At 38.2% G+C, this 26,077-nt stretch overlaps 2 protein-coding genes and 1 pseudogene across 2 annotated transcripts; all 3 read right to left on the minus strand.

The window, feature by feature from the left end:
• Window positions 1-2: 2 nt before the first annotated feature.
• On the minus strand, window positions 3-4,151 carry LOC117624172 (annotated as a pseudogene).
• A 3,484-nt stretch (window positions 4,152-7,635) lies between these two features.
• On the minus strand, window positions 7,636-15,223 carry LOC117624493 (G-type lectin S-receptor-like serine/threonine-protein kinase At1g61500). The gene is made up of 7 exons (XM_034355782.1): window positions 13,781-15,223; window positions 13,580-13,687; window positions 13,283-13,479; window positions 12,961-13,171; window positions 12,288-12,525; window positions 8,207-8,357; window positions 7,636-8,099 (listed from the first exon to the last, which is right to left on the minus strand). The coding sequence occupies exons 1-7, from the start codon at window positions 15,066-15,068 to the stop codon at window positions 7,800-7,802; spliced, it is 2,493 nt and encodes an 830-aa protein (XP_034211673.1). The 5' UTR covers window positions 15,069-15,223; the 3' UTR covers window positions 7,636-7,799.
• A 1,566-nt stretch (window positions 15,224-16,789) lies between these two features.
• Window positions 16,790-25,283, minus strand: LOC117624173. Its single transcript, XM_034355314.1, has 15 exons — window positions 23,674-25,283; window positions 23,297-23,407; window positions 22,922-23,160; window positions 22,616-22,826; window positions 22,241-22,478; window positions 22,008-22,155; window positions 21,599-21,910; window positions 21,089-21,150; window positions 19,328-20,640; window positions 19,136-19,243; window positions 18,712-18,908; window positions 18,409-18,619; window positions 17,791-18,028; window positions 17,460-17,610; window positions 16,790-17,352 (listed from the first exon to the last, which is right to left on the minus strand). The coding sequence occupies exons 1-15, from the start codon at window positions 25,025-25,027 to the stop codon at window positions 17,053-17,055; spliced, it is 5,193 nt and encodes a 1,730-aa protein (XP_034211205.1). The 5' UTR covers window positions 25,028-25,283; the 3' UTR covers window positions 16,790-17,052.
• Between the last annotated feature and the right edge of the window lie 794 nt (window positions 25,284-26,077).

Below are 26,077 nucleotides of genomic sequence, written 5' to 3' on the forward strand. Positions count from 1 at the left end.
TTGCATTTGATGTAACAATTTTCTATTTCTTACCTTACCGACCTTCAATCATTGTTATCGTAGCTTCATTTGTGGAGAAAATATTGTCATACTTTGGCTGAGGATCAGAGACTGAGTTTTGGAAGGTAAATATAGGCCGTTTAGGTTGTGTAAGATCTGTCTCACTACTTAGCATGAAAACTACATCTGGCATGATTGGCCTATCTGCAGCATTGTCTTGTACGCAAAGAAGTCCAATATGCACACATCTCATTACTTCTGATGAGGAAGATGAATCAGCCAATACTTTATCAACCAACTCCAATCCCCTGCCTTCATTCCATGAGTGCCATGCCTGACAAAATTCATATAGGTTGTGTAGAGTTGTTAGACTTTTAGGCTATATGAAGGAGACTGCTCATAAACTCACAATTTCACATTCAGCTGTAATTGTTAACTTACATAAGCTAGGAAACCTAGATGTTGTTCATAGTAATAGAAGTTGGTATTCTTCCTGCCGCTAATAATCTCCAACATCAAGACCCCGAAGCTATAGACATCAGATTTTTCAGAAAATATCTCGCCCATGGCATACTCCGGAGACATATAGCAGAATTTCATTCGTATTACTACTAACTGACAGTATTTCTTCTTTGTTTCTGGTCTTAAGAAAAGTGCCACAGAATCTTAATGGCATGCAACTAATATTTCAGTTAAGATCGCAGGGTTCCAAACAAAATGCATGGTACAGCTAGATTTCCTACATGTTATCTCTGATTCTCTGCTGCTTCCATATAAATTCACTAATATATTGATATGAATGGCAATATGCTGAACGTTGAAATTTAAGTTTTGATGTTCTTCCAAGAATAGGAAAAGGAATGACGCTTACAGTGTTCCCACAACCTTATGAGTATTTGTTATATTCTGTGTCCCTTGATACGTGCCAATCCAAAATTTGAGCCAATCCAAAATTTGAAATTTTTGGGTTCATTTGCTCATCCAAGAGAATATTACTGACTTTCAGATCTCTATGTATTACTTTCAAATAAGAATCATGGTGGAGATAAAGAAGCCCTCTAGCAATACCCTGAATAATATTGAAGCGTCTGCCCCAGTCAAGCTCAGGTCTCCGCACAGGATCTTTTAAATGCAGACATTCGAAATATAACCAATAGTTTCATTCATATATCCTATGCATTGAACAATGAAACTGTCACTAGATTTTTACAGTTAAATTTCTATAGAAAATACTGACGCATTTGTATGAACAATAGTGAAACAAGGGTGTAATCAGATCCAAAATTGATTTCAGGTCTAGTTCAACATTGTCTCTTCTACTTTATAAAGAACTGAATGTACTCATGTAGTATACAATTCAGTTTACAGTTATGAGCATTAAATCTGCAGGATGCTTGCTTGACTGTTTGTGTTGCAAATAAATCAGTGATTCTTTGTATCAATGAAAAATAATTTTGATTCTTTGTGCCCGAACATTTAGTTCATGTGAATTCATTTGTGGGCTTTAAGTTAGTAGGCAAATTACAAAGATAAAGTCCAGTGAAACTAACCAAATAGAAGAGTGTCCAAGCTTCTGTTTGGCATGAACTCATAAATCAGTATCTTCTCATCTTCTTTGACGCAGCAGCCCACGATCCTAGCAAGATTTTTATGTTGGAGCTTGGAGATCAACAACGTCTCATTTTTGAACTCTTCTATGCCTTGCCCTGAGCTACTAGATAGTCTTTTTACTGCTATTTCCTTCCCTTCTCGTAGGGTACCCTTCAAATTAATCACTTCATTCATGTCCTTATCTGTTATTGTAGCTGTGTGATACTAAATTTTCCTTTAGAAAGTGAAAAACAAATAAACAATCACCTTGTAAACTGGACCAAATCCTCCTTCCCCGAGTTTGTTTGTGATTTGCGATCAATATGCTATCAAAATTATAGATGAATAGCTCCGATGGATCTTGGTTTCTAATATATTCTTCAAGAGTGTCTCTTGAACTCTCCGTAGTATCAATCAATTTAAATAACTTTGATGATACTTAAACTTTTCCTGATTTGCAAAATATAACAATCAAATACTGAGTCAGATCAACGAAACAACAAAGAAGTCAGTTCAAACCAAAACATATTTTGTTAGCTTACACAAATGAATTGCATCCCTTTCTTTCATTCTCTTACCCTTTTGGTTAGCTCGCAACCTGTGCAAACCAAACACTCTGGCACCCAAGATACTAATAAAACCAATAGCTGTGAGGCTGACAATTAACTTCATTCGATTTCCTTCATCTGACAAAATGAATTTGTAATACAAACAGCGTGAGACAGAAAAGAAAAGATATTTCTACTTAATAAAGCTGTGCAAGCAATATTATCATCATTCATTTACCTAGTTCTGCACCTTCTAGGAGAATAAAAAGATCTACTTCGCCAGAGGAAAGCTCCTGTATATCAATAAGGTCTTTGGACCAGGCCAAACACCCTATATTGTTAACATATGCATAAGCCAAGCAAGAACAATTATTTCGGCATTGTATCTTGCACTCTTCAGCATCCGAAGACGATGTGATATATTCATGAAAATCTGGTACTTTCAACCCTACCATCTTCGAAAACCCATCTCCTTTTCCTCTCAAAGTGACTGACTTGTTTGTGTTGCTCTCACAAGACAATTTGGTTTGCCTCACACACCCTCCTGTCCTGTTTCCTTTGCTCCATTCCTCATGTGAATTGGGTACAAACCCTTTCAAACACTTGCATATTGAAGTTGGAGATTCAGAAGCTTTACAAACCCCAAAAGGTCCATGTGGTAACCAAATTAAATCAAAACCATAGGTCAAATATTTCCTTTATTTGACCTAATTGGGAGTTACTCAATTTAATCGAGGGTTACTTGATTGATTAATTAGGGATTTGTATTAAATCAAATTCCTAATTAATCCAATCTCGCCAAATAGGGGAGGAATAATTCCTTTACATCTGCGGAATTATTCTTCTGAAACCCTAGCCTCTGAGGCCCCTATAAATAGATGGTTACACACGAGGGTTGAGATATGTCTAAATTCCTACTATAACTCTGCGGAAATTATCCCTCACAAACCCTAGCCGCCATACTCTCTCTCCCTTTTACACACGGCTCCGGCCACAATTCACGGCTCCGGTTACCCGATTTACACCTTACATATATATCTCTGTACCATATTTAGCTATTGTTTTCACTACGAATCAATTGAACTAACTTAAGCATCGGAGGGCCTTTGGCCAACACCCCCGGGTGTGGTCCTCTTATTTCGATCTATTTTGCAAGGAGAAAGATGCGGCGAAGAAGAAAGGGGAATTTTTCAATCGAATATTCTCGTGGGAAGAAATCGCTCCCACAGTCCACATGCTCCATATATTTGTCACTATATGCCACAGTTTTGACAAGGAAATTATAAGAAAAATACTTTGTTCCTTGTTTCACATTGTCATCTAGATAATATCCACTTAGATATCCATCATCCATAGCCGGTACCACGAGAAACTTTGATTTATCCCATGGCCCAGTTCTCCAGTAGGGAGTTGATCCATTCATCCAAATTACAAACTGTGATGGCACCTGTGGTGTGAGTCCACCCAAGAACATCCCAGTTGATGGATCACTCTCACTTTTCCAGGCAGTCAAAACATTCCTCTTTCCCGATTTGCTATCGAATCCCAGCAGCATGCTTGGTAGAAGTGTGTCACTAGGATAATCAAAGCTCTCCCACAATTGATCAGAATATTGACTTTGACAACAAAGTTTCCACTGTCTAAAAGCATTGCAGCTGAAGCATTAGATGGCACTGAAATATTGGTTGACCAAACAGTACTCTGTTTGCCATCTATAAGCTCCAGATTCCCATTGCTGCTAATTGTCAAACTAGCCAAGGTGTCTGCAGCTGCAATAGGCTTTTCTCTGTTGGCCACCCATACAACTTTTTGAGGATATATATTCTTGTGCCATATGCCCACATACTTGTTATTTTCTGAATTATTACTAGGACTGAAGAAGCCTAATTCAAAAATGTGGCCAGGGGAGACGAGGGTTTGTCCCTGTGCTAATGGTTGTGAAGAAGTTATGTTATAAACTTCAGCACAATAATGCTGTGACAGAAGCAAGCTGAAGAAGAATAGGATGAACATGGAGGAACTTCAAGCACAAACAGAAACGCAACAGGGACAATTAAACACTATTTTGGGCTGAAATTCAGATGCAAATTGTGTTAATATTTTTATTCAACATGGGAAATCTAGCACCATACATGAAGCATATTAGTACCCTTCCCTATGAGAAAGTTGACTTTTACTTTTTTTTTTTTTTTTATGATGAAAATTCTACCGATGCTTAGTCGTGCACAGAAAATTTTGACATTCATTTCAAGCTCCTTCTGGAGATCAATTGACTGAATTACATTGTTCATTATTTGTAGTCCGGGACATATATAAGGGTTTTATAATAAGACTATATGAGAATGCTACATTTGGTTGCTCCACGTGGCCAACTTGGAGCCGTTAACCAATGTGAACCTTGTTAACATGTGATAGAACATGGGGTTGTTCTGTCATGATGAAAACAACATAATGCAAGATGCAAAGGAGAAGACAACATCATGAAGACTAAATGTAACTCCAAATTGGTGTAAAATATAATAAGAAAGCCAATACGACAGGGGTAATTCTGAATAAATAAATAAATAAATAAATAAATAAGGGTTCCAGTTCTGCTACCCAAAATGACATGACATTGCAGATCATGCCGGATAAATTGGATGGTTCCAATTACAGCTCTTGGTCCCACAGTGTCAAACTGTATATTCTTGGAAGAGGAAAATGGGGATATATCACTAGCAAAAAGGTGACACCGACAGAAGCTGACGCTATGTATTCTACCTGGGAAGAAGAAATGTCATGGTTCAATGTTGCTTTCTCAATTCCATGATCAGAAGCTTAAGGGTTATTTTTCTTTTGGTATGCTGTTATCCAGACCTACTCTATTGGAAAAGATGCATCAAATTGTATGAGCTTCAGTTAAGGCACTCGCAACTCGTCAAAATGGTACTTATCTATCTAATTATTATGGTACCTTGCAATTAATTTGGCAACAAATAGACGTATTTCTTGGCTGGTCTTGACCATCATTTGGATAGAATTTGAGGTCAAGTTGTAGCCGAAGATCCCCTCCCAAGTGTGCAGGCTGCATATGCACAGGTGTGCTCTGAAGCCAATAGGCAAGCAACCATGTTAGCTGGTTCACATGTCGACGGGTCAGCTATGACTACTTTACCTCGCAAAATGGCATCATGCATCAAACTTCTAGTCCATATACTCCTCAACAGAATGGTATAGCAGAACTTAAAAAATCATCATCTTTTAGAAGTGGCTCATTCTTTATACTTTGTTGATGCCATTTGTACAGCCGTGTACCTTATAAATCGTGTCCCATCCCAGGTTCTTCAGTACCAATCACCTATGCAGACCCTTTCTTAGTATCATTTTTTTCCTCAGTTCTTCATATTCAACCTAAAATGTTTGGATTTGTTAGTTATGTTCATGTTCACCAGCACAACCATAACAACCATGATCCTTGTTCCCTCATTTGTGTGTTTGTTTGTTTGGAATTCTGTCTCATAGAAAACAAGTGTTACCATCCCCCATCTTGGAAAATATTTATTCACATGGATGTTACATTCTGCGAAGAAAAGGCCTATTTTTCTGTCACTCCTCTTCAGACTTCAAGGGAGATTGGTGAAGCAGAAGAGCAGTTTGTCCTTCTGCTAATGGTTTCAAAGGAGTTATGTCATAAACTTGAGCACAATACAGTGATGGAAACAAGCTGAAGAATAGGAGGGATTAAAAGCACTAAAATTATCAGTTCTAGTACATCCCAACATCTTTTGTTCATAAAAACAGTGATGACAATTAAATATTGTTTTGGCTAAATTTGAGATGCAAATGGATCATGGATGCACAAGCTTGCCAACCAAAACAATGACGAGTGTTAGGTACTGTTGGGCTAATCAATGACTTTCTTAGTGAACTTCATTTCTGCTCTCTCTCATATAACATCAGAAACTTCATTGAAAATTCCACCAATGCTTACAAAATCATGTTGGGGCCTGCCTTACTGATGTACCCATTACTATTAATTCTTGGGCGATTGACCAGCAAAAAGAAAAAATAATCATGTCTAGTAATATAAATTTGTTGCTTAATATGACCAGTTATGAATATAAATTCAAATTGACTGAATGTATAAATTTGGGTATCTATACAAAAGAAAGAGAAACGAAATATTTTCGGAAAAACAAACAATTCGTGGGAAGTTGCTACGAACCTCAAATTTACAGCAGCCAAAAAAAGTCAAATCTTTGTCGCCATTTTTTCACCGAGCCGTATTAACAAATTACAGAGGGTCAATCTCTGTCGTCCTTGGTCCCTGTCTCGAGCCAGACTGAGTTAAATGGGTTCGCATTTTCACCTGTCTTTGAGATTAGAGTGCTCAGGAGGAGGTAAGCAGGGGTCTTCGAACATTCCGCAAGCTTTATAATCATTCTTAAGGCTCCAGGTCAACAGTCAAGACAAAAAGGCCTTTTTTTTTTTTGGTCAGATACATAGCTCATTGTATATTAAACATACAATAATCCAACAGAGTGTGTGTTTGTAGGTTCGAACCGTTGAATATTGACTTCTTCTTTTTCTTTTTCTTTTTTATAGAAATCAATCTGATTCACTATCAATATGAATAAATTTTTCAATTTTTCAAATCTAATTAAATGGACCTTGAATATTAAATGGAATAATCAGTTTCTTGGCGAAGGAGAAACGAAGTATACATGAAGGGAAAAGCTGTGAAGATCGGGCGACGTCGGCCGCTTCTTCTCCAATTTCAGGCGAAACCGCAGCGGCTCGAGGCGGGAGCTAGCCAGGGCTGGAAGAGGACGTCGTCCCGGTCATTTTGGTACCGGCCCCGTCCACAGCCGTGGCCGGTGGCCGGAGTTTCGAAGGAGAGAAGGTGACGGTGCGAAAGAGAAGGTTGCGAGAGGGGGAGAGAGAGAGAGAGAGAGAGAGAGAGAGAGAGAGAGAGAGATCTAATTTTTATAAAATCCATTTTCGAAATATTTACAGTTGTGCAACTGAGTTTCTTTTGACCATAACTCTCTCGTTACAACTCCGATTCGGGCCCACTACGTGTCTATGAACTCATTTCACCGTGCTCTACGCAACGGTGTCTGTAGAATTGTAAAATTCCTTTCCGGTCAAAAAGTTAACTTTTTCTTAATAAAATATTTCAACGGCAAAATTGTCTTTTCTCAAAATAAATTATTCATAAATTATGAATTTTGGGTTTGGGTTATTACATTTCATATTGTCATGTATATGTGATTTTGACATGCAAACTGCAGCAAACCATGCAATGCAGATTGGAAAGCAGCGGCAGAGGAAGGTGGTGCCAATGAGGCAGGTAAGTTTGGCAACCTTCATTCAATATTGAATCAATAATTAATTTATTACCTTAGAATCTTTGATTTGGTGGCCTTTCCATTTGTGAGAAAGATTTAACATGGAAAATCTCGTTGGTAGAGAAGTAAACAATAGTTACAACCAAGGATTACCAAGAGTAACAATGTACACAATCAAGGACCAAGCTAGTCTCTGCTTTTGGGAAAACCTTCATTTACGGTCCCAAGAAAAAAGGGGTTGTTTTGTACACCGAAAAGAAAACCTTCTATATGTGTAAGAACACTTCAGAATGCTCATTGCATTTGATGTAACAATTTTCTATTTCTTACCTTACCGTCCTTCAATCATTGTTATCGTAGCTTCATTTGTGGAGAAAATATCGTCATACTTTGGCTGAGGATCAGAGACTGAGTTTTCGAAGGTAAATATAGGCCGTTTAGGTTGTGGAAGATCTGTCTCACTACTTAGCATGAAAACTACATCTGGCATGATTGGTCTATCTGCAGCATTGTCTTGTACGCAAAGAAGTCCAATATGCACACATCTCATTACTTCTGATGAGGAAGATGAATCAGCCAATACTTTATCAACCAACTCCAATCCCCTGCCTTCATTCCATGAGTGCCATGCCTGACAAAATTCATATAGGTTGTGTAGAGTTGTTAGACTTTTAGGCTATATGAAGGAGACTGCTCATAAACTCACAATTTCACATTCAGCTGTAATTGTTAGCTTACATAAGCTAGGAAGCCTAGCTGTTGGCCACAGTAACTGAAGCTGGTATTCTTCACGCCACCAATAATCTCCAATAGCAAGACCCCAAAGCTATATACATCAGATTTTTCAGAAAATATCCCTCCCATGGCATATTCCGGAGACATGTAGCCCCTGCACAATCAATTCATTAGTATTTAACTGGCAAAATTGCTTTCTTGGTTTCTGATCTTAAGAATGCAACCAAAAATTATATATCTAAATGCCATGCAACTAATCTTCCATATAAATTCACTAACATTGAAAGTTAAGCTGTGTTGTTCTTCCAAGAATAGGAAAAGGAATGATGCTTACAGTGTTCCCACAACCTTCTGAGTATTCGTTAGATTCTGTCTCCCTTGAACGATATGTGCCAATCCAAAATCTGAAATTTTTGGGTTCATGTCCTCATCCAAGAGAATGTTACTGACCTTCAAATCTCTATGTATTACCTTCAAACAAGAATCATGGTGGAGATACAGAAGCCCTCTAGCAACACCCTGAATAATATTGAAGCGTCTGCCCCAATCAAGCTCAGGTCGCCGCACTGGATCTAATCAATGAAAACATTCGAAATGTAACCAATATTTTCAGCCTTTAATTGCTAGAAAATAGTGACATAGTTGTATGAACAATAGTGAAACAGGGATGTAAATGTAATTAAATTGAAATTCATTTCCAGGTGTAGTTCAACATTGTCTCTTCGACTTTATAGTGAACTGAACTCACATATTATGCAATTCATTTAATAACTATGAGCATTATATCTGCAGGGCTGTCTTGCTTGATTGTTTTTGTTTCTAAAAGAATCTTTATGACCCCCCCTGAGTACAGCATAGTACAAAGAACTAAGGGATTATCAATTATATTAGTTTAACAAAGGAGGAGACAGGTAACAAAGAGAAAGTGCAGCCAAACATAAACCTCCAGTGAAACTAACCGAATAGAAGAGTATCCAAGCTTCTGTTTGGCATGAACTCATAAATCAGTAACTTCTCGTCCTCTTGGACGCAGCATCCCATGATCCTAACAAGATTTTTATGTTGGAGTTTGGATATCAACAGCATCTCACTCTTGAATTCTTGTATGCCTTGCCCTGAGCTACTTGATAATCTTTTAACTGCTATTTCCTTCCCTTCTTGTAGCTTACCCTGCAAATTAATCATTGCATTCATGTCTGTATCTTGCAGCTTTTGCAATACTATATTTTCCATGATCAGAAGCTTAAGGGTTATTTTTCTTTTGGTATGCTGTTATCCAGACCTACTCTATTGGAAAAGATGCATCAAATTGTATGAGCTTCAGTTAAGGCACTCGCAACTCGTCAAAATGGTACTTCTCTATCTGATTATTATGGTACCTTGCAATGAATTTGGCAACAAATAGACGTATTTCTTGGCTGGTCTTGACCATCATTTGGATAGAATTTGAGGTCAAGTTGTAGCCGAAGATCCCCTCCCAAGTGTGCAGGCTGCATATGCACAGGTGTGCTCTGAAGCCAACAGGCAAGCAACCATGTTAGCTGGTTCACATGTCGACGGGTCAGCTATGACTACTTTACCTCGCAAAATGGCATCATGCATCAAACTTCTAGTCCATATACTCCTCAACAGAATGGTATAGCAGAACTTAAAAAATCGTCACCTTTTAGAAGTGGCTCGTTCTTTATACTTTGTTGATGCCATTTGTACAGACGTGTACCTTATAAATCGTGTCCCATCCCAGGTTCTTCAGTACCAATCACCTATGCAGACCCTTTCTTAGTATCATTTGATTCCCTCAGTTCTTCATATTCAACCTAAAGTGTCTGGATTTGTTAGTTATGTTCATGTTCACCAGCACAACCATAACAAACATGATCCTTGTTCCCTCATTTGTGTGTTTGTTTGTTTGGAATTCTGTCTCATAGAAAACAAGTGTTACTATCCCCCATCTTGGAAAATATTTATTCACATGGATGTTACATTCTGCGAAGAAAAGGCCTATTTTTCTGTCACTCCTCTTCAGACTTCAAGGGAGATTGGTGAAGCAGAAGAGCAGTTTGTCCTTCTGCTAATGGTTTCAAAGGAGTTATGTCATAAACTTGAGCACAATACAGTGATGGAAACAAGCTGAAGAATAGGAGGGATTAAAAGCACTAAAATTATCAGTTCTAGTACATCCCAACATCTTTTGTTCATAAAAACAGTGATGACAATTAAATATTGTTTTGGCTAAATTTGAGATGCAAATGGATCATGGATGCACAAGCTTGCCAACCAAAACAATGACGAGTGTTAGGTACTGTTGGGCTAATCAATGACTTTCTTAGTGAACTTCATTTCTGCTCTCTCTCATATAACATCAGAAACTTCATTGAAAATTCCACCAATGCTTACAAAATCATGTTGGGGCCTGCCTTACTGATGTACCCATTACTATTAATTCTTGGGCGATTGACCAGCAAAAAGAAAAAATAATCATGTCTAGTAATATAAATTTGTTGCTTAATATGACCAGTTATGAATATAAATTCAAATTGACTGAATGTATAAATTTGGGTATCTATACAAAAGAAAGAGAAACGAAATATTTTCGGAAAAACAAACAATTCGTGGGAAGTTGCTACGAACCTCAAATTTACAGCAGCCAAAAAAAGTCAAATCTTTGTCGCCATTTTTTCACCGAGCCGTATTAACAAATTACAGAGGGTCAATCTCTGTCGTCCTTGGTCCCTGTCTCGAGCCAGACTGAGTTAAATGGGTTCGCATTTTCACCTGTCTTTGAGATTAGAGTGCTCAGGAGGAGGTAAGCAGGGGTCTTCGAACATTCCGCAAGCTTTATAATCATTCTTAAGGCTCCAGGTCAACAGTCAAGACAAAAAGGCCTTCTTTTTTTTTGGTCAGATACATAGCTCATTGTATATTAAACATACAATAATCCAACAGAGTGTGTGTTTGTAGGTTCGAACCGTTGAATATTGACTTCTTCTTTTTCTTTTTCTTTTTTATAGAAATCAATCTGATTCACTATCAATATGAATAAATTTTTCAATTTTTCAAATCTAATTAAATGGACCTTGAATATTAAATGGAATAATCAGTTTCTTGGCGAAGGAGAAACGAAGTATACATGAAGGGAAAAGCTTCATTCACTATACCAATTCCCAAGAAAAAATAGAAAAACAAAACAGGTTGTTTTCTAAACCAAACGGAAAACTTCCATACAGAATGGCCAAAGGTCACTAGATGCAAAAATTTGATATTGCTTATCGTCCTTGGATCATTGACATGGTAGCTTCATTTGCTGAGAAAATAATTTCAGACTGTGGTTGAGGACCAGAGACTGGGTTTTGGAAGGTAAATATTGGCTCCTTTGGTTGTCGACGATCTGTCTCGCTACTTAGCATGAAAACTACATCTGGCATGGTTGGCCTATCTGCAGCATTGTCTTGTATACAAAGAAGCCCAATGTGCATACATCTCATCACTTCTGATGAGGAATATGAATCTGTCAGTGTTTCATCAACCAACTCCAATCCCCTGCCTTCATTCCATGAGTGCCATGCCTGACAAAATTTCATATATATGTATTTAGCTTCAAATAGATTGTTTAACAATTTATAAGATTTCGAGTGTGAACTTACATAACCTAGGAAACCTAGATGTTGTTCACAGTAATAGAAGCTGGTGTTCTTCCTGCCACTAATAATCTCCAATATCAAGACCCCGAAGCTATAGACATCAGACTTTTCAGAAAATATCCCGCCCATGGCATACTCCGGAGACATATAGCCACTGCAAAGGCAATTCAGTAGTATTTTAACTGACAATATTTCTTCTTTGTTTCTGGTCTTAAGAAAAGGGCCACAAAATTTATCTCCTAATGGCATGCAACTAATATTTCAGTTAAGATTGCAGGGCTCTAAATAAAATGAATGGTACAGCTAGATTTCCTACATGTTATCTCTGTGCTTCCATATAAATTCACTAATATATTGATATGAATGGCATTATGGCCATGTGCTGAACGTTGAAAATTAAGTTTTGATGTTCTTCCAAGAATAGGAAAGGGAATGATGCTTACAGTGTTCCCACAACCTTCTGAGTATTTGTTAGATTCTGTGTCCCTTGAACGATACGTGCCAATCCAAAATCTGAAATTTTTGGGTTCATGTTCTCATCCAGGAGAATGTTACTGACCTTCAAGTCTCTATGTATTACCTTCAAATAGGAGTCGTGGTGGAGATAAAGAAGCCCTCTAGCGATACCCTGAATAATATTGAAGCGTCTGCCCCAATCAAGCTCAGGTCTCCGCGCTGGATCTAATCAGTGCAAACAATCAAAATATAACCAATAGTTTCATTCATATATCCCATGCATTGTACAATGAAAACGTGACTGTCACTACATTTTTAACCTTAAATTGCCATAGAAAATACTGACGCATTTATATGAACAATAGTGAAACGGGGGTGTAGTCAGATACAAAATTGATTTCAGGTCTAGTTCATCATAGTCTCTTATACTTTATAAAGAACTGAAATGTACTCATGTGGTACACAATTCAGTTTTACATTTATGAGCATTAGATCTGCAGGATGTCTTGCTTGACTGTTTGTGTTGCAAATAAATCAGTGATTCTTTTATCAATCAAAAATAATTTTGATTCTTTGTGCCCGAACATTTAGTTCATGTGAATTCATTCGTGGCTTTAAGTTAGTAGGCAAATTACAAAGATAAAGTCCAGTGAAACTAACCAAATAGATGAGTGTCTAAGCTTCTGTTTGGCATGAACTCATAAATTAGTAACTTCTCATCTTCTTCGACACAGCAGCCCATGATCCTAGCAAGATTTTTATGTTGGAGCTTAGAGATCAACAACGTCTCATTTTTGAACTCTTCTATGCCTTGCCCTGAGCTACTAGATAGTCTTTTTACCGCTATTTCCTTCCCTTCTTGCAGCATACCCTACAAATTAATCAAGGTATTCATGTCCTTATCTTGTAGTTTTGTAGAATTGTATAGATGTTGTGATACTATATTTTCCTTCAGAAAGAGATAAAAGAAATAAATAATAACCTTGTAAACTGGACCAAATCCTCCTTCCCCGAGTTTGTTTGAGATGCTGAAATTGTTCGTAGCGATTAATATGCTATCAAAATTATAGATGAATAGCTCCGATGGATCTTGGTTTCTAATATATTCTTGAAGAGTGTCTCTTGAAGTCTCAGTAGTATCAGTCGCTTTAAAGAACTTTGTTGTTACTTTGATTTTTCCTGATTTGGCAAATATAACAATCAAATACTGAGTCAGATCAAGCCATAAAATTTCTTTGTTAGCTTACACAAATGAATTGCATCCCCTGCTCTCTCTTACCCTTTTGGTGAGCTCGCAACCTGTGCAAACCAAACACTATTGCACCCAAGATACTAATAAAACCAATAACTGTGAGGCTGACAATTAACTTCGTTCGATTTCCTTCATCTGAAAAAATGAAGTTGAAATGCAAACAGTGTCAGACAGAAAAGAAAAGATATTTCTACTTGAAGCAGTGCAAGCAATATTATCATCATTTACCTATATCTGCATGGTCTAGGAGAATAAAAAGATCTACTCCGCCAGACGAAAACTCCTGTATATCAATAAGGTCTTTGGACCAGGCCAAACACCCTATATTATCAACATATGCATAAGCCAAGCAAGAACAATTATTTAGGCATTTTATCTTGCACTCTACAGCATCCGAAGACGTGATATATTCATGAAAATCTGGTGGTTTCAACCGTACCATCTTCGAAAACCCATCTCCTTTTCCTCTCAAAGTGACTGACTTGCTAGTGTTACTCTCACAAAACAATTTCGTTTTCCTCATACACCCTGCTGTCCTGTTTCCTTTGCTCCATTCTTCATGTGACTTAGGTACAAACCCTTTCAAACACTTGCAGATTGGAGTTGGAGACTCAGAAGCTGTACAAACCCCAAAAGGTCCACATACTCCGTATTTGTCACATGAATTCTTTTGTGCTGCCCAGTGAAGACTCCAGTTCTCTCCATTTACGGAATCCATAAGCTTCAGCATACCTTCTGAAGTGATGTCCATATATGCCACAGTTTTGTCAGGGATATTATAATGAAAATAGTTTGTTCCTTGCTGCACATTATCATCTAGGTAATATCCACTTTGATATTCATCATCCATCATCGGTATCCCGATGAACTTTGATTTATCCCATGGCCCAGTTCTCCAGTAGGGAGTTGATCCATTCATCCAAATTACAAACTGTGATGGCACCTGTGGTGTAAGTCCAGCCAAGAACATCCCAGTTGATGGATCACTCTCACTTTTCCAGGCAGTCAAGACATTCCTCTTTCCCGATTTTTTATCGAATCCCAGCAGCATGCTTGGTAGAAGTGTGTCACTTGGATAATCAAAGCTCTGCCACAATTTATCAGCTGCTCCTATACTGACTTTGACAACAAAGTTTCCACTGTCTAAAAGCATTGCAGCTGAAGTATTAGATGGCACTGACATATTGGTTGACCAAACAGAATTCTGTTTGCCATCTACAAGCTCCAGATACCCATTGCTGCTTATTGCCAAACTAGCCAAGGTGTCTGCAGCTGCAATAGGCTTTTCTCTGTTAGCAACCCAAACAACTTTTCGAGGAAGTATGTTCTTGTGCCATATCCCCACATACTTGTTATTATCAGAATTATTATTGGGACTAAAGAAGCCCAATTCAAAAATGCGGCCAGGGGAGACGAGGGTTTGTCCCTGTGCTAATGGTTGTGAAGAAGATATGTTATAAACTTCAGCACAATGATGCTGTGACAGAAGCAAGCTGAAGAGGAATAGGATGAACATGGTGGAACTTAAAGCGCTAACAGAAACCCAACAAGGACAATTAAATACTATGTTGGGCTAAAATTCAGATGCACCCTACGTGAAGCATATTAGTAATCTTCACTATGAGGAAATTGACTTTTCCATTTTTTTATGAAGAAAATTCTACCAATGCTTTTAAAGTCATGCGCAGACAAGTTTGACTAGATCACATTGTTCACTATTTGTAGTCCAGGACATATGATTCATTTAGTTGCTCCTCGTGGCCAACTCGGAGCCATTAACCAATGTGAACCACATGGTACGGCCCATCTCAATCAATGGTCCAGCCACCTGGAACTCTTCCACACTGGAAATATCAATGGTAGGGCCCATCCAGGTCTGACTATTATTATGTACAGCTCTCTTCTCTGCATCGAGTCAATTACCAGCTTGGATGTTAGGGTATGGGATGTTCGGACTAAAATGATTCTTGAGGAGCTTACTTCATAACTGATTAACACATTTCATATTGTCATGTATATGTGATTTTGACATGCAAACTGCAGCAAACCATGCAATGCAGATTGGAAAGCAGCGGCAGAGGAAGGTGGTGCCAATGAGGCAGGTAAGTTTGGCAACCTTCATTCAATATTGAATCAATAATTAATTTTCTCAGTTCCATATTTCCTTAGAGCAACTCCACCAGTTGCCCCTTACCATGGCAAGATTAGCCCTAGGGCAGCCACTATTCACGTGAATAGTGGCTGCCCTAGTGCCCTCCAGCAAAATGTGTTTCCAGCAGTTAGGGGCTTGCCATGGCAATTACTATTCATTTTTTTGTTTTTTTTCACAATTTTGTTTACTTAAATAATTAATTTGGATAATATTTTCGGATAAGATTTTTGGGTTCCTACGTGTCAATACTATTCATCTCTGATAAGATTTTCGGTTTCAAATTTCAGATAAATTTCAGATAAATTTCAAATTTCAGATACATTTCAAAATTCAAATTTCAGATAAATTCAAAATGTCAAATTTCAGATAAATTTGAAATCTGAAATTTCATTTGAATTTCAAATTTCAGATAAGATTTTCACCCTCTAAGATTGCGCCACGTGTCATATCTATCTGTGTACATTTTTCTATAAAATCAGAAGTTCAGCTCATACCTCCCACACCAGTTCTTCTCTACATTTCCATTTCTCAAATTTTAGATTTCATTCTCCATTCTCAATGGCAGACATGGAAGAGATTTTGGAGAGGCAAGAGAGAGAAACTAGAGAGAGAATGCGTAGACGAGCTGTAAGCAAAAGGGCGCAGAGAGAACTAGATGAGCAACTTGGCATAGCAGTTGCTTTGCTGGAGGATGAAAAGCAGGCTCGCCGTGGTTCACGAGAAGGCCGTCGCCCAATTGCCCTTTCACAAAATGCTTGATGAATTTTTTTCCACATATGAGAAAATTTAATCTCATTGCCCGTTACTGGACAATGACTAACTTCGACCCAAGCCTCACACAAGCTAACATCTTCTATCATGCTCCATGCCCCTCCATTTTCAGGGCTGACGCCATGCTGGCGTCAGCTATTTTGTCCTGGACTTGGGTTTGGACCTCGGGCCATTTCCGCCTTCGGGCCTGCCCGTTTTGCTGGCCCCCACCCTCGCCCGGGCTGGCCCTGTGCTGCTGGACTCCATTTTTGGCCCCAAACCCCCCCAGCCCGAGTAACCCAGCACTGCTGGAGTTGCTCTTAGAATCTTTGATTTGGTGGCCTTTCCATTTGTGAGAAAGATTTAACATGGAAAATCTCGTTGGTAGAGAAGTAAACAATAGTTACAACCAAGGATTACCAAGAGTAACAATGTACACAATCAAGGACCAGGCTAGTCTCTGCTTTTGGGAAAACCTTCATTTACGGTCCCAAGAAAAAATGGGTTGTTTTGTACACCGAAAAGAAAACCTTCTATATGTGTAAGAACACTTCAGAATGCTCATTGCATTTGATGTAACAATTTTCTATTTCTTACCTTACCGTCCTTCAATCATTGTTATCGTAGCTTCATTTGTGGAGAAAATATTGTCATACTTTGGCTGAGGATCAGAGACTGAGTTTTGGAAGGTAAATATAGGCCGTTTAGGTTGTGGAAGATCTGTCTCACTACTTAGCATGAAAACTACATCTGGCATGATTGGCCTATCTGCAGCATTGTCTTGTACGCAAAGAAGTCCAATATGCACACATCTCATTACTTCTGATGAGGAAGATGAATCAGCCAATACTTTATCAACCAACTCCAATCCCCTGCCTTCATTCCATGAGTGCCATGCCTGACAAAATTCATATAAGTTGTGTAGAATTGTTAGACTTTTAGGCTATATGAAGGAGACTGCTCATAAACTCACAATTTCACATTCAGCTGTAATTGTTAGCTTACATAAGCTAGGAAGCCTAGCTGTTGGCCACAGTAACTGAAGCTGGTATTCTTCACGCCACCAATAATCTCCAATAGCAAGACCCCAAAGCTATATACATCAGATTTTTCAGAAAATATCCCTCCCATGGCATATTCCGGAGACATGTAGCCCCTGCACAATCAATTTATTAGTATTTAACTGGCAAAATTGCTTTCTTGGTTTCTGATCTTAAGAATGCAACCAAAAATTATATATCTAAATGCCATGCAACTAATCTTCCATATAAATTCACTAACATTGAAAGTTAAGCTGTGTTGTTCTTCCAAGAATAGGAAAAGGAATGATGCTTACAGTGTTCCCACAACCTTCTGAGTATTCGTTAGATTCTGTGTCCCTTGAACGATACGTGCCAATCCAAAATCTGAAATTTTTGGGTTCATGTCCTCATCCAAGAGAATGTTACTGACCTTCAAATCTCTATGTATTACCTTCAAACAAGAATCATGGTGGAGATACAGAAGCCCTCTAGCAACACCCTGAATAATATTGAAGCGTCTGCCCCAATCAAGCTCAGGTCGCCGCACTGGATCTAATCAATGAAAAAATTTGAAATGTAACCAATATTTTCAGCCTTTAATTGCTAGAAAATAATGACATACAACAATAGTGAAACAGGGATGTAAATGTAATTAAATTGAAATTCATTTCCAGGTGTAGTTCAACATTGTCTCTTCGACTTTATAGTGAACTGAACTCACATATTATGCAATTCATTTAATAACTATGAGCATTATATCTGCAGGGCTGTCTTGCTTGATTGTTTTTGTTTCTAAAAGAATCTTTATGACCCCCCCTGAGTACAGCATAGTACAAAGAACTAAGGGATTATCAATTATATTAGTTTAACAAAGGAGGAGACAGGTAACAAAGAGAAAGTGCAGCCAAACATAAACCTCCAGTGAAACTAACCGAATAGAAGAGTATCCAAGCTTCTGTTTGGCATGAACTCATAAATCAGTAACTTCTCGTCCTCTTGGACGCAGCATCCCATGATCCTAACAAGATTTTTATGTTGGAGTTTGGATATCAACAGCATCTCACTCTTGAATTCTTGTATGCCTTGCCCTGAGCTACTTGATAGTCTTTTAACTGCTATTTCCTTCCCTTCTTGTAGCTTACCCTGCAAATTAATCATTGCATTCATGTCTGTATCTTGCAGCTTTTGCAATACTATATTTTCCTTCAAAAATAGAAAAATAAATAAATAATCACTTTGTAAACAGGGCCAAATCCTCCTTCCCCGAGTTTGTTTGTGATGCTGAAATTGTTCGTTGCAATGAATATGCTGTCAAAATCATAGATGAATAGCTCTGATGGATCATGTTTTCTTATATACTCTTGAAGATTCTCTCTTGAATTATCATTCACATCAGAGAATTGAAAGAACTTTGTTTTAACTTTGATTTTTCCTGATTTGGCAAAGATAGCAATCAAAAACCGAGTCAGAGCGAAAAAACAAAGAAGTCAGACCAATTAGCCTACCGACTTCATCCTAGAAAGGATATCAACAAGTAAAATATGCACTTATGAAGTTATCCATAGAAGCTATGGTAATTTGATAATGTATTTTAGAGAGAGGAAAGGAGAGATTAAGTAGTAATGCATCAGCTGATATCCCTCTATGTCGTTCTCTTACCCCTTTGTTTCGCTCGCAACCTATGCACACAGAAGACGATGGCACCCAAGATAACGATAAAGCAAATGGCTGTGAGGCTAACAATTAACTTTATTGGCTTTCCTTCACCTGAAATGAATTTGAACACATAAAGTATTAGACTAAAGAAAAGATATTGATAATTAGAGTTGTGCAAGCAATATTATCATATACCTAATTCTCCATGAGCTAGGCGAATAAAAAGCTCTGATCCGCCAGGGGCAAAGTCTTGTATATCAATAAGGTCTTTGGACCAGACCAAACACCCTATATTAGTAACATATGCATAAGCCAGACAAGAACAATTCTTTAGGCATTCTATCTTGCACTCATCAACATCCATATCTGCAATATACTCATGAAAATCTGGCACGTTTAACCTGTCCACCTGCCGAAACCCGTCTTCTTTTCCACTTGAAACAACTGAATTACTGGTGTTACAAAACAATTTGGTTTGCCTCACACACCCTCCTGTCCTGTTTCCCTTGCTCCATTCCTCAGGTGACTTGGGTGCAAAACCTTTCAAACACTTGCAAGTCGGAGTTGGAGATTTGGGAGCTTTGCAAACCCCAAAAAGTCCACATGTTCCATAAATTTCACACGGATTCGTTGGTGCCTCCCAGTTACGAAACCAGTTGCTGCCATTGTCTGAAACCATAAACGTAAGTACTCCTTCATAAGAGAGGTCTATATATGAGAGAGTACTGTCAAATAACTTATAAGAAAAATACTTTGTTCCCTGCTGCACGTCCTCAACTAGAGTAAATCCACTTAGATATCGATCATCCATATCTGGTACACCAATGAACTTAGATTTATCCCATGGCCCAGATTTCCAGTAGGGAGTTGATTCATTAATCCAAATGAACACTTGTGATGGAGTCTGGGGTCCAAGTCCAACAGAGAATATCCCAGCTGATGGATCACCCTCACTTTTCCATGCAGTCAATAAATTCTTCTTCCCAGATTTAGTATCAAATCCAACCACCATGCCTGGTAGAATTGTATCACTAGGATGATCAAAACTCTGCCACAATGGATCAGCAGCTGCTATACCATCATCTTTGACAACAAAGTTTCCAGTGTCTGAAAGAACTGCAGCTGAAGTATTAGATGGCACTGAAATATTGGTTGACCAAACAGAATTCTGTTTGCCATCTACAAGCTCCAAATTCCCACTGCTGCTAATTGTCAAACTAGCCAAGGTGTCTGAAGCTGCAATAGGATTTTCTCTGTTGGCCACCCATACAACTTTACGAGGAAATATATCCTTGTGCCATATCCCCACATACTTATTAGCCGAGTTATTAGGACTGAAGAAACCCAGTTCAAAAATGTAGCCAGGAGAGACAAGGTTTTGTCCCTGTGATAATGGTTGTGAAGGAGTTATTTCATAAACTTCAGCACAATGGTGCTGTGACAGAAGCAAGCTGAAGAAGAATAGGAAAAACATGGAAGAATTTAAAGCACTAGCAATAGTTTCAGCTCTAATAATACCCATTTAAATCCTATTATGTTTGCCAGAAAAGCAATACTAAAATAACACTGTTTTGGTATAAAATTCAGAGGATATCTAAGCAAGTGGATTCACATTTGATGCTTGTTAATTTTCTTACGCATCATCAACATGGACAATATGAAGCACATTAGGAAACTTCATTATGAAAAAAAATTTGAATTTTAAAGTCAACCGCCGAAAACTTTGAAATATATTTTGGCTCCTTGTGGAGATATTTTGACTGATTAATGTAGTTTTCTAATCTATGTGTGCATAGGAAGCCATTGATCAATGTGAACCCCACGTTATGGCCCATCTCAATCAATGGCTCTCCTGTCTGGACAGGGGAGACAGGGGAGCACAAAGTCTATGCTTACCTTAATCAGTGTCTGACTATTATGTGCTGCTCTGTTCTCTGCTTAAAATTCAACGACTACCTTGGAGTTGGATGTATTGAGGGCATGGGACCAATGTATAACAGATTTGATTCTTGAGGTGCCTACTTCATAAATGTTTAACAGAGCAAGACACAAGATACATATTTTGGGAATGGAAGTGCTTTTCTTTCTGTGGTCATTCTTTAAAGGTTGAATTTTACTGTCTTCAAATTTACTTTTAATAGGTGACACAAGCATCTGCATGGATCAAAATTGTTAGAAAAAAAATTTGTAAGGGAATCTGCAAAATTGGTTGTGGCATAACTAGTAGGTTCTTCAACTTATCATGCATGTGTGATTAGAAAGTGGAGAAGGATGGTGGTGCCAATGAGGCATGCTATTGAGTATGACAGTCATCAAAAACCAAAACTGCAATCTCTATTAGAATTCTGGTATGAGTATTTACTTTTTCCCCTCACAATTGTTTAACCAAAACTATAGACTATACACATTACTTAACCCCAGTAATAGATGGAATAGCATATAAACATGTAGCAAGTTTATATGTCACCTCCCATCTACCATTGTAATTGTGACATCATTTGAGGATGCTAAATCCTGGCCGTCTGTACTAAATTTTGTATCCACATATCTCCTAATTGAAGTAAATATAGGTTGTATTGGCACTTGAAGATTTGCAGTTTCACTCTCCAACATTAACACCACGGACGGCATAGTTGGTCTAGAAATTGCAGAGTCTTGCACACACAATAGCCCTACTTGTATGCATCGCAATAATTCAGCTTGATTTTGGGAACATGTTTCTGCAGTGGATGGATCAATGAGGTCCACTGCTCTATTCTCATTCCAAAGATGCCATGCCTGAAAACATTCCAAAAATTCATTTCATCATTACAGTTTATGAATAGTACTGACTAAAGCTAGCATTTAACACTCAAAACATCATGTATAAACTTACAAATCCAATGAGGCTTAAGTGTTCTGATGAGCGTAAACTAGTGTTCCTCCGGCCACTCACAATCTCTAGCAACAGTACCCCAAAGCTGTAGACATCTGACTTTACAGAAAACAGACCTTCCATTGCATATTCAGGTGACATATAACCACTGCATCATGGATATTTGAAAATTAGATTAATAAATTTTGAAATGATCAAAATAGGTTATATTAGTTTCAACAAGTCATTCTTACTATGTTCCAACAACTCTATTTGTATTTGCTTCATTTTGGTTCCCCCCGAATATTCTTGCCATACCAAAGTCTGAAATTTTGGGAATCATATCTGCATCTAGCAAAATGTTGCTAGCTTTTAAGTCTCGATGAATTATTCTAAGTCTGGAATCTCTATGGAGATAAAGGAGCCCTCTTGCAATCCCTTCAATAATTGCAAAGCGTCTTCTCCAATCCAATAGTGCTTGCTTGGACGGATCTGCCATTTTACCAAAGAGGCAACTACTAAGTGAAACAAACACCTCCTAATAACAATCCCTATATCCACAATGCTATGAATTTGAAGTACATATTTTGATGCAAAAGAATACGTTAATTAGCTGAAAGAGAACATACCGAAAAGAAAGAAATCCAAGCTTTTGTTTGGCATGTATTCATAAAGCAGCATCTTTTCTTCTCCCTGAATGCAGCATCCTAATAGTCTAACAAGATTCCTGTGTTGTAACTTAGCAATCAGACTAATCTCATTTTTAAACTCCTCCAAGCCTTGGCCAGACCTTCTCGAAAGTCTTTTTATAGCTACTTCTTGTAGCCCTGGAAGGTTGCCCTGGTAATGGGAGAAAGAAAAAAAAAAAGGGTAAAATCTCTAGTACATAACATCTTACTTCAATACTTGCAGACATGCTCATCATATAAATTCACCTTGTAGACGGTACCAAAACCCCCCTTCCCAAGCTTGTTTTCTTCAGAAAAGTTGTTTGTAGCAGCTGCTACACAAGCGAAATTGAACAATGGTAACTCAGATCCATTTACTTGATTCCCTTCTGCAAAAAGGTCAATTGACCCTGAAACATCTGTTGAGAATTCATTGCTCTTGCTAGCATCGAGCATTGGTGGATCTTTGTTCCTCAACCATGAAATGGAAGAAGTGGTAGGCAACACTAGATAATAACAAAAGAAAAAGTTAGAAACAAAATGGAAAGAAGGTTATATAATGGAACAGTCGACATTTTTCTTAAGTTGCCTAAAGATATAGACCCTCTCATTCACCATAAGGGAGGGAAATGTGTATCCTACCTTTCAGTTTTGCTTTAAACCTCCATAATAGCAACATGAAGATGACTAAGAAGAGTGCTCCCGCTACAGAAATTACTATTATCACAAGGGTGGATAATTTTTTCTTGCCACCTATATATAAAAGGAGACAAAAGAAACGGTATTAGAGTGGTTTTCCAGTTGAAGTCATGTGTGTAGCACAATGAAGTGACTCCAATTTTACACCAACAGAAAAGTAACTCCAATTCACTTTGATTTCTTTTGTATAGAAAAACAAACCAAAATCAGAAACCTCAACAATGACAAAGAAAGCTAGTACTGACCTTTTGGTTATAGCAAAGATTAACAGAGACAAAAAAAAAAAAACTCGAATAAAGCCAAAGGAAGAATTAATTTACCTAAATCAGAATGCGCAAGACGAATGTTCAACGTATTTCCCCCCTTTGTAAATTTTTGGACATCCAGCAAGTCCTCGGTCCATATCATACAACCAATCCCTTGAACAAATGCATATGCAGTGCAAGAACAATTCTTAAGACAAATCTCCTCGCAATTCTCATCTGAACCACGAACAACTAAGTCTGCAAAATCAGGCAACTTGGCACACCTTAGACCTACAAACCCATCTTCTTCATCATTTTCCTCTGTTCCAATTGTTCTATTTCTATGACACTGTAAGAGGGTCTTCCTAGAACACCCATCTGACCAATTTCTCCTAATCCATTGATCCCAATCCGTTGGTTGAAATCCATGCATGCAACTACACTCCGAACCCGAACCATGCGATGCACTACAGACCCCAAACTTGCCACACCTGTTGTAAAGCTCACAGTCATTGGACTTGTTAGGCTGAGACTGTATCACTTCCCACTGGTTTTTATCTCCCACCCACCTAAGCTGCTCTTCATACCCATCCCACCTTATCTGAAACCTCAACTTATCCGAAACATTCCATGGTGTGTAAGTAAAATACATGCTTCCATTCCCATTCTCATCACTAAGCTTAAAACCATATGAGTATGTAGTTGGCATATTTGGAACACCAATAAACAACTGCTTGTTCCAATGGCCACTTCTCCACCGCCTATTTGATCCTTCCCATATCACTATCTGTGGTGATCCGCGTGGATCAACCCCCATCGAATACGCTCCTGGAGATGGATCATTTTCTGACTTCCATGAAGTCAAAAACCTGTTCTCTCCAATTGCAGAATTCACCTCAACTTTCATGCCAGGCAAAAATGTATTCGTTGGGTCACCAAAGCTCTGCCAATACTCCTTGCTGGTATCGCCGCTGCTTGAAAGAACAAGATTTCCTTCATCATTGAGTATGGCTGTGGAGTGAGAGGAGGCTGAAGCATTGCTAGACCAGACTGCGGTGTTATTTCCATCTAAAACCACCACATTCCCATCGCTTCCAATTTTCAAGATCCCAGTTTTATAAAAAATTGGCCTCTCTCTGTTTGCAACCCATATGACTGATGGGTCTGAAGTTGAAATGTTGTAATACCAAATCCCAACGTACCGGGACGATGAGTTCTCCGGGCTGAAGAATCCCAGTTCGAACTTTTCGCCGTCAGAAATAAGAGTCTCTCCATCTCTTAAAGATTGGCCTTGCGTAATTGAACTGGCAGCAGAGCAAAACAGAGCAAGAGAGGAGAAAGTGAAGAGGAAGGAGAAAAGATGGAACTTGAAACCTGGGTTTTTGCTCGCGATGCCCATCATCTGACAAACTCTGAGAATTGCAGACATGCATATAACAGAGAGAAACTGTCTACAAGTAAAGGTGCTAAAATCAGCGAATAGGCTTCAATGGCGGCTTTGTGCTGGTTTTGTCTGACTCTGACTCTTGCTTGTGTGAGTTCGGCTGGACTGCGGAGTTAGGCGACAATCTTGCATTTGAAAATGATTTTAGGCTTGACTGGTGTTGGTGGTGATTGTTTCTGGCTTGGCCATGAGCCTCTGGATCTACGCAAACGAATATTTGTTGGTTGAGGAAACAATTGAAGATCACATCACATCACATGCCGTTGACGCGGTTTAAGGGGCACATTTCAATAAATATATTTATTTATTACAATTCATAAATTGATTCCTACTATTAGGAAACAATTAAGGGGGTGCCAATTGCTTAATTCTTTCCTAAATGGAAGATACAATTCATAAATTGATTCCTTTTTATTTTCGGTACAAAAATTAATAAATTGTTTCCTAAAATAAGAATTGACCCAGTGGTCCCCGCAGAAAAATGCCGGTGACCCATTATAGAATTTTAGGAACGTTCCACCATTTTCCAACCGGTTACTTTACTTGTTTGTTACTTAATTTTAAGTTAATTAGATACCTACGTCCTCGTGTGGTCTAATTTTCAAAGTAGTTCGGCCGATGATTCTTTTTTTTTATGAAAAAATGTTTAAGGTGAGATTGGTTATTTTCATCACCAATGTCATGGTAGATCTACAATTTTTAATGAGAACTACTGACAGCTGAATTGAAACACTAATGGGGATACACACAGTACAGGGACCTTATCAATTGAACCAATCTTTATTGGCTTCGACTGATGATTTAGATTTACTATAAAATTATGTTTTTTTTTTTTTAAATCTTCATTTTTCATGTGTTTATGTTGCCTTTGCGATGGGGAAGGGACTAGAAGCCTCATAGAATATAAGTGTTGACCTCACGTTGCATGGTACAAGTTTTTATTAGGAGATGGCATCATGGCAGTAAAGACGATTCACCATTAACTTAGTAACAATAGATGTCGTTTTGGATGACTTACAATACATAAAAAAAATC

Source organism: Prunus dulcis, chromosome 4 (assembly GCF_902201215.1).
Source record: "Prunus dulcis chromosome 4, ALMONDv2, whole genome shotgun sequence".
Classification (NCBI taxonomy): Eukaryota; Viridiplantae; Streptophyta; class Magnoliopsida; order Rosales; family Rosaceae; genus Prunus; species Prunus dulcis.